The 17,362-nt window shown below is 38.0% G+C and overlaps 1 protein-coding gene across 2 annotated transcripts in view; it reads right to left on the reverse strand.

Annotated features, from left to right (window-relative positions):
• Nucleotides 1-7,445: 7,445 nt before the first annotated feature.
• Nucleotides 7,446-17,362, reverse strand: part of oca2 (oculocutaneous albinism II) — a 34,208-nt gene continuing 24,291 nt past the window's right edge. For both annotated transcript variants that reach the window (XM_055221228.1, XM_033965427.2), the window contains 2 exons: nt 15,264-15,357; nt 7,446-7,975 (listed from right to left, as the gene is read on the reverse strand). In XM_055221228.1, the coding sequence (XP_055077203.1) occupies nt 7,888-7,975; nt 15,264-15,357 (182 nt within the window). In that variant the 3' untranslated portion in view covers nt 7,446-7,887. The remainder of the gene's footprint in view (nt 7,976-15,263; nt 15,358-17,362) is intronic.

The following is a 17,362-nucleotide window of genomic DNA, read 5'->3' on the forward strand; positions in this document are numbered from 1 at the left end:
AACATTATTACAATTGCACAGAGGAAAAGCAAGGCAAGAACATATTGGATTGTGCAACATAGAAACACAATGCACTTTTAGATGTGTTGTTGAGTCTAATATTATCCAGCCATGAGTCTATTGAGGAAAATCCAAGGACATTCAGAGCATTCATAGTGCCTTCCAATGGAGGGGTACATCTGATTTTTGTCAATAATCAGGGAATAACCATTTCTACAGAGAAGAGTGGCTGACTATGGCTGTTCTCACCATAACACGGTTATATAGTGTCATATTTTGCACCATTGTTTGAGCACAGTGAATGTCTGCATCTTTTTGTCAATGAGACTAAGTTTTACACTATAACGAATATATGTATCTCTATAAGGGATCTTTTATGGAAAGCCTTAAACTTCACCAATTTTCAAATTTGCCATACAAACAAGTGGCCTAAGGTTATTTTCAAAGCATGAGGGTGTGCCATGTGAGTTTGCATGTTCTCCCTGGGTGGGTTTATTAAAACCAAAAGCAAGTAGTTTATTTCTGTATTGATGATATATAAATTAAAGACTGAAAAATCTAAAGGAAAATCCACATATTACCACATCAAATCAGATCGGCACATTAAAAATATGCATTTTTTTTTCCAGTCCTGTAGAGTCTCTATTACACCCAACAAGTGATGATGCACAGCAGCTAGAATTTGACACACAATGTAATGAGGATGACCCTGCCTAAGGCCCAAAGGGGGTTGGGCCTGTGACCTTCAATGAGAAATGTGTAGATGAAGAGACTCTTTCTACTTGCAATAAACATTGAAGCATTACCACTCACTGTCACGAACATCCACTTTAATATCGACTGTTCTATTTGTTGTTGAGATTTGGCATTACAGGAAACCTCTTAATTGCCTTAGTTTAGATGTCCCAAATGAAATGGTTCATGTACCTCGTAACTACAGCTGACTGATTGAATACCTCCCTTCAGTTGTGGCTCTATTCTGTATGTGGCCTTTGTCTTCAACATGAGTGCAAATGGATCTTATTGTATTTTTAAGCATGATGCAAACCCATTAAACCACCATTGTTCAAACTGCCTTCTGCTGACAGAGACAAGAGGTGCAATAAGGTCATTTGACTGGTGCTATGATTTAATAACTTCTTCATCTGAATAACGTAAAGCGATAATTTCAAATTTTGTGTCCCTGACTGTTAAACTGTGTCCAATCACAGTTATAACATCACCACTTATAACATCCTATAGTGTTATAGGTGGCCAGCAATGTTTTAATGTTATGTGTGTGTGTGTGCGTGCGTGGGGGGGTGGGGGTGTGTGTGTGTGTGTGTGTGTGTGTGTGTGTGTACAATATGTTTAGATATACAGCACCAAATAACTACACTCTTTTGAATGAATATATAATCTCCATAACATGGCTTTCTTTTATTAGATTGTTTTAAATGATCAAACGTTATTGCAAACCACCCAGCACTTGGTAAATGCATGAGTAAAAGTATGCATGAAGCTTAAGGAATTTTAAGGATTTCTAAGATATCAAGAAAACAGGGAGGACAGAACATGTTGCTTTTTTTCTTATCATAACCACAAAGCATTTTATTTTATTCTCCTCTCTGTGTTGTTCAAATGCAGAACCCTCACACTCTTGTTTTTGCTCATTGGTGACTGCTGCTTCTAAAAGAACAGTACATATTTCCACAGTGTGATCCCATAAACAGAACAGGGGGCAATCAAGGGATACAAGTACAAACATCTCCATGATTAAAACCACTTCAATACAGGATCATTATTTAAGAGTAATTTGGATTTTACTGAGTTGCTATATTTTACTGAGGTGGTTGTGGCAAAGCTCTGGGGGTAGATGAGATGTGTCCTGAGGACCTTAAGTCTCTGGATGTTATGGGGCTATCTTGGCTGGCATACTTTTGCATCGGGCACAGTACTTCTGGATTGGCAGACTGGGGTGGTGGTCCCCCTGTTTAAGAAGGGGGACCAACTACAGGAGATTCACACTCCTCAGTGTTCCTGTTCGGGGACCACCAAATCTCATCTCTGCTGTTTGCAGACGATGTCCTGATGCTTCATCAGGCCAGGACCTGCAACATACTCTGGGGCGGTTTGCAGCCGGGTATGAAGCAGCTGGGATGAAAACCAGCTCCTTCAAATCCAAGGCCATGGTTCTCAACTAGAAAAAGGTGGTTTTCCCCATCCAGGTGGGTGGAGTTTGGAGCTTGCTGCTCCTCCACATTGAGAGGAGCCAGCTGAGGTGGCTCGGGCATCTGTTCTTTATGCCTTCTAGATGCCTCCCTGAGGAGGTGTTCTGGGCGTGTCCCATGAGGAGGAGCCCCTGGGGGAGACTCAGGACACGCTAGGTCTTGAGATCCCACCGGAGGAGTTGGAGGAATTGTCTGGGGGGGGGGAGTCTTGTAGTCCCTGCTTAGACTGTTGCCCCTGTGACCTGGCCCCAGATAAGTGGAAGAAAATGGATGGATGACTATATTTTATTTTACCTGTTATTTGGAAAAATATAGGCTTCCAAAGAAGTGAAATGATCTATAACACTCAAAACACCGCATGAAACATATCATGATTTCTGAAAATACTGGTGAAAATTACAATATTTCGGAAAAGTCATATTTTTGTATGTTTTGTAGTTTTCAGAATAGCGCTGAGGAGTCTGTCACCATTATAGTACTGACTTAAAAATATGTATATATGTATTTTTATGATACAGAATAAGAATACTGAAGAACTGCAATTACAAAAACAATAATTTCACACAATATTTACATTATTTTCTATATTACATACAACCTAGAGTGTATCATATTAGATGCATACATTTCTGAGACCTCTGGCATCTGTTTCTGTCAATTATTTTATGGGTCAGGTCCTCTAGGGAGTAGTCTGTTGTGACTTTGCTAAAGTGAATCAGTTAACTTTTCTCCAATATAATAATTTACAGGTGTGGACTTTTAGTTGTACATGAAGCATTAGTGTGTTTATTGTAAAGTGCTGTGAGGTGGTCGTTGCTGGTTGGGAAAGAGGCCAAAAAGTGCTTTATCCTTTCTATGTCATTATGTATCTGCTCAATATCAATACAAAGTCCACTGTTTCCATGTCTTATCTTATGTAGCAGAATCACTACAAGCTGTAAACATGTCCTGCTTTGTGTGGCCTCATTGTGGCATAGATGGCGTTTGATGGTGAAAAGATTCATGTGGCGTCCTGTGGCTGGGGTGATGTCAAAAAGGCTATTTAACACTTTTCATTTGGATTATGTCCATGCAACTGTCACCTGTTTTTATATTTATGAAATGTAGTAGATAAATAAAGTTTTACTGAATTATAAGCGTCTGATCTGCTATGTCTTTTTTAATTAGGATTTCACAATATCACAGTACACAATAGATTACAAACCCCTTTTTCATACTTTGACATATTTTGCCCTTTTCCCGCTTGTGTGAATTGAGGTGACTGCACACTGGTTCTGGAGCAACCAACCAGGCTCTAATCATGAAAGAACCAATTAAGACTGCTGGGCTCAATAGGCTCTGGGTCTAGCCTAGGATATACATTCAGTTCCACATACACAATACACAACTGGCAACAATAAACATGGTATTTCATGTAAATCTGCTTACTTGGAACCATAGCCAGCAAGGATTTTGGATAATGTTACAAGCCAGGATTAAAGGGAAATGTTTGAACCCCTATAGCCAACATCAGTGGTGCTTAGGAGCCACTGTCACCGCTCACTCACTGCTGCTGCTGCCGTCATGGAAACAGCTCCTTTTAGAAATAATCAAGTGTCACTTGGGCTCAAAGCAGGTTTTCTGCATAAAACACTGGGACACACCACTGGCCAGGCTTTAGCTGGAGCTCAACAAGATGTTTGAAAATGAACAGCCAACTCTCAGTAGAGGGAGAGCAGAGAAAATTATAGCCACAATATTATAATTAGGTCCACGCCTCAGCATCTCACTTCCTCTCCCCTCTTTCATCTTAGACCGACAAACAAAAGTCCACTGACGCCCCTTTATCAGTATGCAAACGGACATGAGAACTAGCGAGTTTTTAGACCTTTGGAACACAATGTTGAAATTGAAATGCCGCAATTGGAGGCATGTTTAGAATGAAATACCGGTTAACCACTTTCTAACATGGTACAAAGATTTCAAAATGACTTTCCCTTAAAACATGATGGTGCCTTACAACTTCGCAGCTGGAAACATGATTGGTGTGTTGAGGATTTTTTTAAAGCAAACAACTGATTAGAAAAATGTGTGTTTTATGCTAAAGCTAACCCTGCTGTTTCAGACCTGTGGAAACTCGTGGAGCGGTACAGCCCAATCACGGCTCACAGCGGTCAACAAAACCTCTTTCATGGGGTTTAAGGAGGCTAAATAGGTTTACTGTGAAAAGGTACAGATAGAGTCTGCAGAAAGTCTCGCCCAAAGAATAAAAGGAAACAGGGGCAATTCACTTTAAAGAGGATATATTTAGCTTGTTTCTGAGTATTTAGTATTAAATTATAACATAAGTAGATCATTATCATTATCTACACTTAGTTCATCAGTAAACTGTATTATTGCTTAGGAACAGAAACATGAAGTTCGAGTTCCAAGTGTAGAAGTGAGAAGTCTACAGCTCGTCACAGTGGCATGTCAACATAGCAGTGGTTTAAAAATGACTACGTAAACCCAGAGTTTGAATCTTTTGAATAATCACAAGTATGTACATTGATGTGGGTGGAGATGGGCATAAGTGAAAACAGAATCTCAAGCTTCAAATACAGGACAATACAGGATTACTCAAAATGCATGTTGTAATTTTAAAGATCATTGTAACATGTCCCCTTTAAATGATAGAAACATTTACATTTAATATACATTTCTAGATCAAACCATTAGACACCTAACATGTGTGATGTCAGTATTGCACTGTGTGATTCTAGGGAGCACAGCCTTTCATAAAAATAACTTGGGCCACATTCCTGTTCCAGTCTTGATAAAACAGCAAATAATGACATAATAATAAGTGGACGAGCTGCCATGTGGAGCCAAACAGTTTGTCCTGTGATTCCACATTGTACAGTCTCTTCACAGTATCATGTAAAATAAATACATAGTGTACTGCACCACTCTGCATCCAAACCACATAACTGCTGCCTATTCATGTATAACTTTACATAATGGCATTCACTTTCAGCTTTCTTATTTGGGACCATATGATTCTTCCAGTGACTAACTCCAAATGCGTACTTTTAACTTAACTAGGTTACACTTTAAGCTCTTTTGTGAAGCATCTAATCGTGTGGTGTCTATTTTTGTCGTTACGGATAAGGTCACACACGCCTTTATGTGGCTGGATAGGAGCTGTTGTGTCACTTTCTATCGGAAATACTGCAATGGCTTTAATTCTCTCTTAATGAATGAAAGCTCAGAGGTGGATGAAGGAAATGAGTGCTCTGGTATTGAGCTGAAGTAATTACGTGATTTTGTGACAATGAGAATGGCATTTGCAGAAAAGCGATTTGATTGGTTTGACAAGGATACACAAAAGGTGAACAAAATGACAGGTACTTTCAATTATAACATGAAAAATTATGAAGAAATTGTTTATTTTCTGAGGAGATCAGAAAAGTGTTGTATTCAGGTCACAGAATATTTATATGAATTATATAGTGTCGATATCCTTCATTTGTGTACTAGAAAAATCCAATAGCTTGTTGTTGTAAGTTTGCTTATGTTTGGTCCAAATCCTATTTAAAGTTATGGTATGTAGCTTGCACACTTGCTGGTTTAAAAAAAAAAAGGTACCACAATCTCAACTGAACTTGTGGGTTGCCAGTGTTGCCCGCCAAATGACGACAAATAGCCACCATGTTTTTCTCATTCTTAGTATATGAACATGCCTTATACGAACAAGCTCAGAACCTCCAGAATTCTACTACAAAGGCTTCTCTGGCACTGATTAAAGATTGTTGGAGGAAAATCCTTTCAGGTTTCTTTATAACTGGTTTTAGTCATAGCATCTGGCAACCCAAAGTGAGAAGCTCGTATTGTTTTCTTCATTTTGGGACGTGAACAACTTGACCATCTTGAGTGTTCACTTCTTATAGCACAATTTACCAAAAAAAAAAAAAAAAAAACATAATAAAGTCCTTCCCTAATGATTTGGCATTCTAATTTCCATGTTTGAAATATAAAATGTTGATTTTGTTGTCACTAAATTGTACTCCTTGTCACTATAAATATAAACATCTCCCTGACTAAAACTAAGCTGTTTGCAGAGCATTGGATAGTGCTGTGCTAATTTTTAAATGATATCTAGGCCGAACCCTCATGAATAATACCCTGTTTTAATCATTTCAATTAAAACATTTTATTGCTGAAGAAGACAAAAGTAGCCTCCAAGCTTTTAGCCATAAATTCAGCTCCTGGACTGCATGAATGATGCATTAGAGGTAGAGGGGGAAAGCCATTTGAAATGAATGATCTGTTAATTAAAGCTGTGGAGCAGAGCCTGGTGCACATTGTAGAATCACGGACAACACAGATTAGGGCAGGGACTGAGAGTGGACAAGTGAAACTACATTGATTAGTTTGTGCGTATAGACCGGTCTCACACAGGAGTATAGTCTTCAATCTTTCACTGTTAGTTAGACAATTACGACACTGGAGTGATTCAAGAAGGAATTAAGCCCAAACTTCACTGATTTGCCACCAGTACTGATTAAGGAGGTAACTTAGTATTGACTGATGAGTGACTTGGCAACATTATAGTCAATTTATAGTAACGTTTAAGTTTGGTTAACAGGTCAAAAGTTCATCTAAAGTATTTGTGCTCAAAAGGCTCTTAAAATGTACAAATTATAATATACATTTGATTTATATAGTGCTTATTGCTTATTGTCACCTTGTATTGTGATATTTATGGTATTACTTATAAGAGAAGAATTCCTAAAGCCTAAATACGCAGGGAATGTTTTTGATGAGGAAACAACATTATAAAATAGAATAAAAAATAGAGTAATATCACCCCTTAACCACCACAGCTTGTACAAGGAAAAACACAAACAAGAACAAAGTATTTAAACACTATTCTCATGTAATATTCAGAGACTTTATTGTTCAAGGGATCCTTTTTCTGAGAAAGGATCATGTGAGCACATGGTCTTTGGGCGGTACAATAAATATAGATTCAGGATAAACAGGGTTCTTCCAGCATTTCATTCTGCAGGTGAGGTTAGATAACATACGTTTACAGTTTACATGACTCTATACTGGACTGAGCTACAGCTTGGTCTATACACGTTTATTTAAGCCAATGGACTCTAATGGGGGTCTTTTATAAATACAATACTTTTAATAATAACCAAATTTTAAAAAAGAAAATAATTTGAATTTAGATAACAATAGGGTGCAGGACAGTTTTAATCGTTCTGATGTGTTTTCTTAATAAAATGTCTCATGACAACATTGAACATTATAAAATCCCTTTAACCGGGTGGAGTGGTTCAACATGGACACACAAGGCACCGATCTGCCAAACAACTTCACAATAAGAAGGAGTCGTTTTATTTGGAGTTAGCTGCTTTTCTGAACAAAGGTTATTATAGATGTGATATCATTTGTGAATTTTCAGACACTAGCACCATGGAGCAGGATGGTTTTCCCTTGGACTAGCTGACAACAAATGTACAGATTTATAACAGCTAAAATATCACCTGAGTCCAATAATATTTGCAGTGTTCAGTGTTAGACATATTTGCAGGTCTTAAACGTCCTGGTTCAAAATCTGTCTGTGTCTCGTATAATTGTCTCGAAGCCAGTCCAGTTGCTTGGTCGAGGCTGGTCAAAGTGTCTTTGGCGGCAGACTGGAGGAGGTCTACATGTTCCAGCCCAGTCCAATGTGAGTGGCCAGCAGGTAGCACATGGCGATCATACACGTCATGATCATCATAGGGAAGCCCAGTCTGTGGAAATACACAACAAAAATAGTTTTAATGGAAAATGTATTTCACCCTTTCTATCACATAAGTACACACAACTGGGTGTAATTGAACGTTTACAGCATTTGCCAACTAATAATTCTCAATAGCTCCAAGAGTAGACCACTTAAGTCAATTACAAGAGGTTTTAATTAATATTTTAGTATGTTTATCTGTGAGCCATATTCACATTTACATAATCTGGTCTGGTATTCAACACTGTGGCTGTGCTAGAGTCTGCTGTACACTATGGAGCATAGGACACTTGATCCCATTCTTAAATGAAAAACTGGGTGGTCACATCCCTGAGACTCAGCAGTATTAGCATCAAGATACAGCTGCGAGTCATGTGACCAACTTGAAAATTGCAATGTCCAAATATAGGACCATGACACCATTATTTTCACAGTGGCAATCCACCTCATCTGTACAATATGTCGTACAAGCTATAGTCAGGGTTGGGCAGGTTTTAATAACAAACGAGCAATGCATAAAAATATTTATGCACAAGTTTTTAATTTATAAAATAGCATATAATGAAAAACATCTGGTCAAAACAAGGACTTATCAAAGAACTAACTTAAACTTAAAACTAAAACTTCCACCATAAGGGACCAATATAAGAATAAGAACCATTTGTTTAAGTTACACTCCCTTTGCAGCACTTTTCCAGACACTTGAAGATGCTTTAAAATGTTCTGGGATTTCACATCCCAAAATATACATATATAGGGAAGGGAGGTGAATTGTATTGCCCAAGGACACAACACCAGTACACACCGGCCAGAAGGACCCTCCGACCTCTGGGAAGTGGATAAAACATTCTCGTTCATATTGAAATCAAACAATGGGACATTTAAGGGCCATTATAAAACTGGGCACTGTTAACCTCACTGAAGCACCAACATCAAACTAAAACAATTATGAGAGCGCATGAATCTGACCTGACATTTAAGCATTGTATTTTCTCCCATTGTCTTGGCAGAGAGCAGCTTTTTGTTTGACGTCAATGCCCTTAATCATCAGAAAATTAAACACTACATTGGAAATCAGGGGACATTTACATATTTTGGCTGGGAACACATCACAAAAGTATCTATTTTCAATCAAACTTTTGACAATACAAAATTTTAGCCATGATGGAAAATACCAGATACTAATTATTGGATTGAGTTGGCTTTTTGCAGAATTTTGCTGGCACAGATCTATGTTAAACAGTATTAATTATCCCATGGTGAGGCTGTTCTCCAGAGCTTTTGTCCTGGGATGACTCAAGATGCACAGATGGCTTGTCACTGGACCTAAACCATGTCCTATATGCACACATGGGCTCTGAGGCCAGACAGGGTTCAACGCCAGAAACAGACGCTTTGGAGAATAGTAAGTACCAAATGTACTGTCTGAGTACTTTGAGAAATCAGTGATTTCCATGGTAACTATATTCTTAACTATGTTAAGAATAAATTTTAGTAATTTTGACACCAATTTCCAATTAATCAATTGCTAAAGTCATACAAGTTTTATAACAATAGGGTATTTTAGGTATTTTATGTCATAACATTTTAAGATGAGCAAAGAAAAACCAGGCTAGCAATACATTTGGTTTACTGTGTACTAATAACAACTGTTATTTTGTAACTTAACAGACTAACCAGAAACTCAAGCAAATCCAACACACTGAGTCCTTGTCACAATAATATAAACTATTAGCTTAGAGGTAAATGCTTCACCTATATATGGTCCAGGTTGTAGAAAGAGTTTGCGTTTTCAATCAGCCTGAATGCTGCGTCTTAGGTCTGTTGTTCACATCTACACTCGTTAGTACCTATATCGTGTTAGTTGAACTATATTATAAAGGTCAAACCAATTATTCAGTGGTTGCACTTCAAATTGACAATGTAAATAAATAAAAAAAAAACCTCACTGTGCTGTTTTCAGCTTGAGTGAATGTATATACTGGTGTGACTACTGCTGGTAATAGTGGTTCAGTATTAACCAGTAGTACAGAGTCATATATCAACTACAAGCTTAGTTTTATTCTAAAGGTTGTATTAGTAAATGTAACTATCTTGACTCAAACCACTGTACTGGTCTGAACAGAGCTTCAGACTAAGGCCTAAGAAATGATGTCCAAATACAAGTTGATAGAGCGGGTCTTGTGAAGCTTGAGAAAGACTCAGCAGTGAGTTTATTGATTTGAATCAGTGCAAACAGCTCCTACTGAGACTGTCCCTGCCACTCTGAACACAATCTATACAACTACAGTAAACACACGGCTCAGAAGGGGACTGTTGGAAACTCCTGCACCAGACCCACAGACTATTTTGGATCATAGAAGCAGAAGTACAGTTTCATGAATCATACTGAGGGAGAGTAGAGATTTAAGTATGCTTTTTTTTTAACTTTCCAATTTAAATCCAATCTGCTGGTGGCTACAGGACACAAGAAATCATCTATTTGTGTATAATGCAAATGAATTGGTCTGTGTCTACACTGTTATCTATAGTAGGTCACCTCTGTCCAGGTAAATCCTATTTGTGCTGAGTAATGACAATATTTCAGAAACAGGTGGAGCTCAGAGGGACAGGGGCCAGAATACAGCATGTGGAGAGATCAGCTTCACCTTGTGCAAAAGTTCCCATCATGCTTTGCAATCTCATGGCTAATTGCAAATGACTGAGGCTCTTTGAAAAGTCCTGATGTAATCTCAATGACTCTCTTCAGATAAAATGAATGGGAAGTTGCACTGTGCGACAAAGCATGACCTGCTCAGTTCAATGACAACTTACCGTAAATTTCGGACTACAGAGCGCACCTTGATATAAGCCGCACCAGCTAAATTTGAAGAGAAAATCAATTTTGTACATATATAAGCCGCACCTGAATAAAAGCCGCAGGTTTTCATATTGTAACATGAGATATTTACACAGAAAGACGGTGCACCGACACGCTTTTTTTTAAACTGTGCCTAAAAATTGGAACCAACACGACAACAACACGGGATGAACACATCTGCAGGTTTAGAAAATAAAGCTGCACCAACACGGAAAATCTGCTTTTATTTCCTCTGAAAACTTTTGTCGTCTTTTTACATTGACCAAGTTGGATTCATTGATGTCGAGCTCACGTGCAGTGGCTCTATTTCAGGGGTCGGCAACTCGCGGCTCCGGAGCCGTATGCGCCTCTTTCAGCCTTATACTGCGGCTCTGCGTGGCTTGGGAACTGACACAGACACAGCTCACAGTCCTGCGTAAAGAGCCCTGATTTTCAGACGCTGTGCGCACAGGGGTCAGGAGCAACTTTGGCCCGTCCCTAATGACACACTAATAAGCTCGTCCGTAGATGTATCATGAAAATCCTGCTGGAAATCGCCACAGAAATCTATTTGATGTAGTAGCAAGTTTATTATCTGCTCTTGTCTCCGCGGTGACGTATCACGTATAACACATCAGACACGACGCACAAAAGAGAGTAGAGCCACAAGCGAGTGAAAATGAGCCAAAACAAAAGTCTTTGGAGATCTTTTTAACAAAGGGGAAAAGGACAACTGAGGAGCCAGAAGAGGAGACTACGACCTCCAAGAAAAAGAAAGATAAATTTAACAGACAATGCCTACTTAAAATCTGGGTTTGTCGCTGCAGGTGACTCTCACGCACAGAGTCCGCTCTGCGTAACATACGGGAAAAGCAAATAAGGCAATGAAACCTTCAAAACTGCTTTGGCACATGGAGAATAAGCACCTGGGATTAAACGATACGCTACGAGTTTTTTTGTTGTTGTTTTTTTTAAAGAAACTGCGGAGTAGAGTAGACATAATCACATAATCAGCGCGATGCATGATGCAGCGGTTTGGTGAGTTGTATTTTTTTAATGCACTTAAGTTGTTTTTGCCATATTTATCTGCCACGTGTAGAAGGCTTGTCCGTGAAAGTAAAACCTACATTATTCCGTTACATTATTGTTATTATACAGTGTTATCTTCATTTTAGATGTCAAAAAGTATTTGCGGCTCCCAGTGTTTTATTTTATGTGGAAAGTGGGTCCAAATGGCTCTTTGCGTGTTAAAGGCCGACCCCTGCTCTGTTTCCTTTCTGTTTCTTTATCTTAAAAACTGCATCATATCCATTTCATGATGCGCAAAATGATCGTTCAAAATCAAAACTAGTGAATTCTTCAGAGCAGAATCTTTCCCCACGTCTGTCTCACTTTTATGTTTACAGCTAGAGAGCGCCCCCCAGGGGCCGTTATCCAGTAAAATTCCATATATAAGCCGCACTGCTGTAAAAGCCGCAGGGTTCAAAGCGTGGAAAAAAAGTAGCGGCTTATAATCCGAAATTTACGGTATGTGCATCGTCATGGAGAACAGACAAAAAATTGATTTTTTATTTTTATTTTATTTTTTTGCATTTAATCCCATGTAGGGTGAAAAATGCAAGCTTTGAAATTCAACTTGAACAACTATGAAAAAGCAGATCTTCAATGATTACACTAAAACATGTCTTGCTAATTACACATACTAACAACAATGATATGAGGTTTTGTTTTAGCTTTATTTAAATTACTTTATACCACTTTATAATAACTACTACATCTTAATTAAGGGGTGAGGGATAGGGCACTAATTAAGATGTTACTAAGCCTGAACAGCCTGTCTTTTTATATGCTTTATTAAGACAGTTGAATGTGCAGTTATTATATTAAGTTTTACCAATTACTTTACAATCCCTTTTAAGGTGCTGGTGTTTTTTCTGCAGAAATGGGTGCATTTCTTTTAACTGTTTTTGACTACTCACACATAGAAATATTAATGCTAATCTTTTGAAATTTAATTTGTGGGGGGGGAAAAAAAGAAGACATTTTTAAATTCTTGGTAGAGATGCAAGAAATGGTTACAAATGAGATAGTTATAACAGTAACAGTTATAACAGAATCCTCAAAGAACACTGGCGGTTGTTAGTTTGACTCCATTTGGGAAGTTTCTCTTTTCATCTCATTCACTTTACCATAAAACCAAACCTAAATCACTCAAAGTTCTAACTCCAGCTCATATTTTTCCTGTCAATATCCAAGCCTTTGAATATTACATATTTTTACATGCTTTTTTAAAACTTTTTCTAAAAACGCATGAGGAAATTGTTAGCCCTAGTCACATTTTCTACACACACCCCCACTGCCTCTGACTATAATGTGGTGAGTGATAACAGCACCAAAGATTTGCCACTCAAAACTGCTTTTACCTTTTCAGGTTTTGCATATTTTTTTCTCAGCTGCTCATTGACTGCTGATAATAAACTAACCGAAAATCACTTCTTAGAAAAACAGCACAATTTGATGATTGAAGGGAGTTTTTATTATTTGTTCAGACACACCTTGACTTTTCAGTGTCCTATGGGTTTCTCACCTAATGTGGCATAATAAATGCTCAATTTTTATTAAAGTGCTTAAAGTGCTAGTATCTGTGGAGATGTTATTGCTTTGCCTGGCATGTTTCACAGTATGGCCATACACATATCTAACTTGTATTTATTAAAATTAAGGCTTTTATTGTTCCTTCTGTGAGCGAGGTCGCTTCTCTACAGTCTGACCTGCTTGTCTCTGTTGCAGCTTAATGACGTATTGTGGAACATTTCAGGCAAAGCAATAGCTCCATGGAGACAAGTAAAAGTGACAGGTGTATTTATTCATTTTGCATAATATATAAATGCATTTGAAACTCTTTACAAAACCTCTTAATCCTATTCACCAAGTGTTATAACAAATAAATGATTATCACTTTAAACCTTTGGAATTACGTACTTATTGTTTGTTTGAAATAAATTTAATTACAAAACTGCTCTGTTTTAAATGTGAAATTATATCCTAAATGATTAAGATATACAGTGACATATATGATTACATTCAAAATGGATTAACACATATGTTCCTCTATATTGTGCCGTCGTCCCCAGCTGCCTTCACTCTCTGTTTCTTGTCTGTTCTGTTACCTGTCCCTCTGCACACCTATGACCTTTGACACACACAACCAATTACTCTCAGAGGAGCCACCCCTAGCACGACTTCAGTGGACAACTGTAAACACCCACTACACAGGGAGGGAGAGGGGGCACCAGAGTTCAAAAAGCTCATCCAATCTACGCAATATCTGTCTGAGGATACTTTTAGCTCACTTGAAGCACTTAGTGAAGGGGCCTAGACTGCAGTGTAAAAGGGGAGGCTACTTTTACTACCTCAAAAAAGGTTGATCTTAAGTGAAAGGGAAAAAATAATTAGTCTTATTATTTGGAAATACATGGTTTCTATAAGAGCATTAGAACATAAGTGAACCCAATAGTGCACATGCATTAACAATAAATGCATTATAAACATGGTGAGCCTCTATGGTTTTAAGTGGTTTTATCATAAGGGATTGCAATGAAAGCTCCATTTTGCTTTCACGTGACACTGGAGAAGGTTTTTTGTTTTTTTTTGTTTTTTTTTTTTCAAGAGATAAGGAGATAGCACTATACATTAGGGGAAAAAAAGAGTTTTCCTGATGAGTCCTAGAGTTATAAAGAGAGGCAGGAGACTCTGGATGTGCAAGGCAGGAGAAGATTATGATATTAAAGGACAAATGCTATAATAGTTGGATCATGCCATAACCACAGAGAAATATCATCTATGAACTGGATGTGTCCTGGCTGTATACTCTTTTGTAATGTAACAAGTGCAAACTAAGGGCATTACTTCATAATCCTTGCTTTGGAAACACTGTTGCACTAAATGAGTCAGCACAAGGTTTCCAAACAGATACATATACATACATAGATTCTCACAAGCACATATGAAAGACCAGGAGAGCTCAGACTCAGCAGCAAAGTCACCACTGCCATACAAGTTGAAAAAAAAATTGCTTTTTAGACACACACTGTGTTCAATACTAAAGCATTAGTCTTATACAGCAGTTTTCCAGACACTCAACATCAAATTACCAAAGCTTGGCAAATAAACCAGACAAGAACAAGCCCAAAACAAGGCTACATCCAGGTGCACTCTTGCTTGTGTGATGTTGACTTGGTTTTGGGACTAATTCAACAACAACATGTTCAAGTGCCAAGCACAGTGTTGTCTTCGAATGAAAACATCAATAAGTATCAATAACATCCATAATTCCCTTCCAGGGTGTGGAGCTCGTGGTACATGACAGTGTCTTAAAACTGTGCTGTGTTTGGCTGTTTGACATGCTACTGATGTAATGCTGATTCTAGAGATGTTGGAGAGAATATAGTCAACTTACTTGAAGAACTCCATGAATGAAAACCCATATCCGTGTTGCTCAGCGATGCCAGCACACACAACGTTGGCCGAAGCTCCTATCAATGTACCATTTCCTAAAAGATAAAATACAGATGCATGATAAATGGACTGATTATACTGTGGCCTATTCCATATACTACATCACAAGACACATCAAAAACTGACCAATCTACAACCAATGAAATTCAAAGACCATCACCTGTATGACTCCATGGAGGGTTATGACATTTCCTGGAATGTTCAGCAGTATTGTATTAAAAATAAATCTTGCATTTATTCATTTGTAGGTTTTCAGTTGCTAAATAAAACCTATAATTTGACCTGGTGGTATCATCTGCTTGTCTGTATGGAAATATATAAGTTTGATGCCATACTGTGGAACATTCCTGGCAAATCAATGACATTGAAACAAGCAGGTGGTGGACAATCCAACAGTAAAGTTACTGTACATAGTTACATCTTAAATATATTTAATTCCTTGACCATTGGTTGTAACTCTGAAAAAAATGTGCATAAAGAGATAAAAAACTTCATTATGTGTGGGACAGGTCCTCGACATGGAGGACTTGAGCAAGAGTGCAAGAGTGGGGGACAGAAGTATCCTGTATTTATAGAGAATATAGAAATGCTAAATATAGGACCATAAAAACAGCCATTAACAGCCCACACATCTTATTAGAGTAGTAGGGGAGTAGTGAAAAAGGGGGAGGATTGTCATGTGAATCAGTTTAGCAATAAAAACTCACATTTGAGTATCATATAAACTAGGACAACAAGAAATTTAAAAATAGCTTACAGATTCACCCAGTGTTGACCTCACACAAGTTCACAACACATTAATAAGGAAATATTCAATTTTTCATCATAGAGCCATGACCCATAATACTATCAACATTTTTCAAGCTTGTAAAATCTTTCACTATAAACTTTTAGTATTTTTAATCTAGTGTGGGCAAGCGGGTGACAGTTATGGCACGTATCCATCCGAAAAGTCAATAGCACTCTCATTTCTAAAGGTGTCAGTTTGGGGATAGGACTGGACTGTGTCACTTCATACAGAGGATCGATAAGAGCTGTCAGGGCGTTGATTATTAAGCTAAAAGACTGTGACAGCTCTCCTCACTCTCTCTGTCCCCCGACCACACAAACAAAACAACTAAAGGCACTAAAAGGCAGACCATCAACCAACCACACTAGGCTGCAATTCTCAAACTTCAAATCAAAAAGAACGTCATAACACTGGAGTACTACTAGGACTACCACAAAAGGATTACTCAAACATGCATGAAATATAACTCTGAGTCAGGTAATGATGAGGGAAAAACATTTGAAAGGTTAATTTTGTATAATATGTTTAATTAAAAATTGCATGTCATTAAAATCAAAACTAGAGCTGCAGTAGTAAAAATCTGCTATTACCAGAAGAGCTGTACAATAGTTGTACTTGCAAAAGTAATCCATTAAATGTGAGCAAAAAAGAGACTAAATAGCAAATATGACTGGTTAAGTTACGTAGCTGCTTATAGTAAAACCAAAAAAGCCAAAAAAAAAGAATTGTGCAAGTTCTCCCACTTAAAAAAAACAAGAGAGGCCTGTAGTTTTCATCATAGGTTCACTTGAACTATGAGAGACAGAATGGAGGGAAAGAATCCAGGAAATCACATTGTAGGATTTTTAATGAATTCATTGGTAAATTCCTCGGTAAAATAAGTATTTGGTCACCTACAAACAAGCGAGATTTCTGGCTCTCACAGACCTTTAAGTTCTTCTTTAAGAGGCTCCTCTGTCCTCCACTCGTTACCTGTATTAAAGGCACCTGTTTGAACTCTATCAGTTCTATTATCAGTATAAAAGACACCTGTCCACAGCCTCAAACAGTTAGACTCCAAACTCCACTATGGCCAACACCAGAGCTGCCAAAGGACACCAGAAACAAAAATGTAGACCTGCACAAGGCTGGGAAGACTGAATCTGCAGTAGGTCAGCAGGTTGTGAAGAAAGCAACTGTGGGAGCAATTTTTTAAAAATGGAAGATATACAAGACCACTAATCTCCCTTGATCTGGGGCTCCACGCAAGA

The sequence above is a fragment of the Periophthalmus magnuspinnatus genome, chromosome 4 (assembly GCF_009829125.3).
Source record: "Periophthalmus magnuspinnatus isolate fPerMag1 chromosome 4, fPerMag1.2.pri, whole genome shotgun sequence".
NCBI lineage: Eukaryota > Metazoa > Chordata > Actinopteri > Gobiiformes > Gobiidae > Periophthalmus > Periophthalmus magnuspinnatus.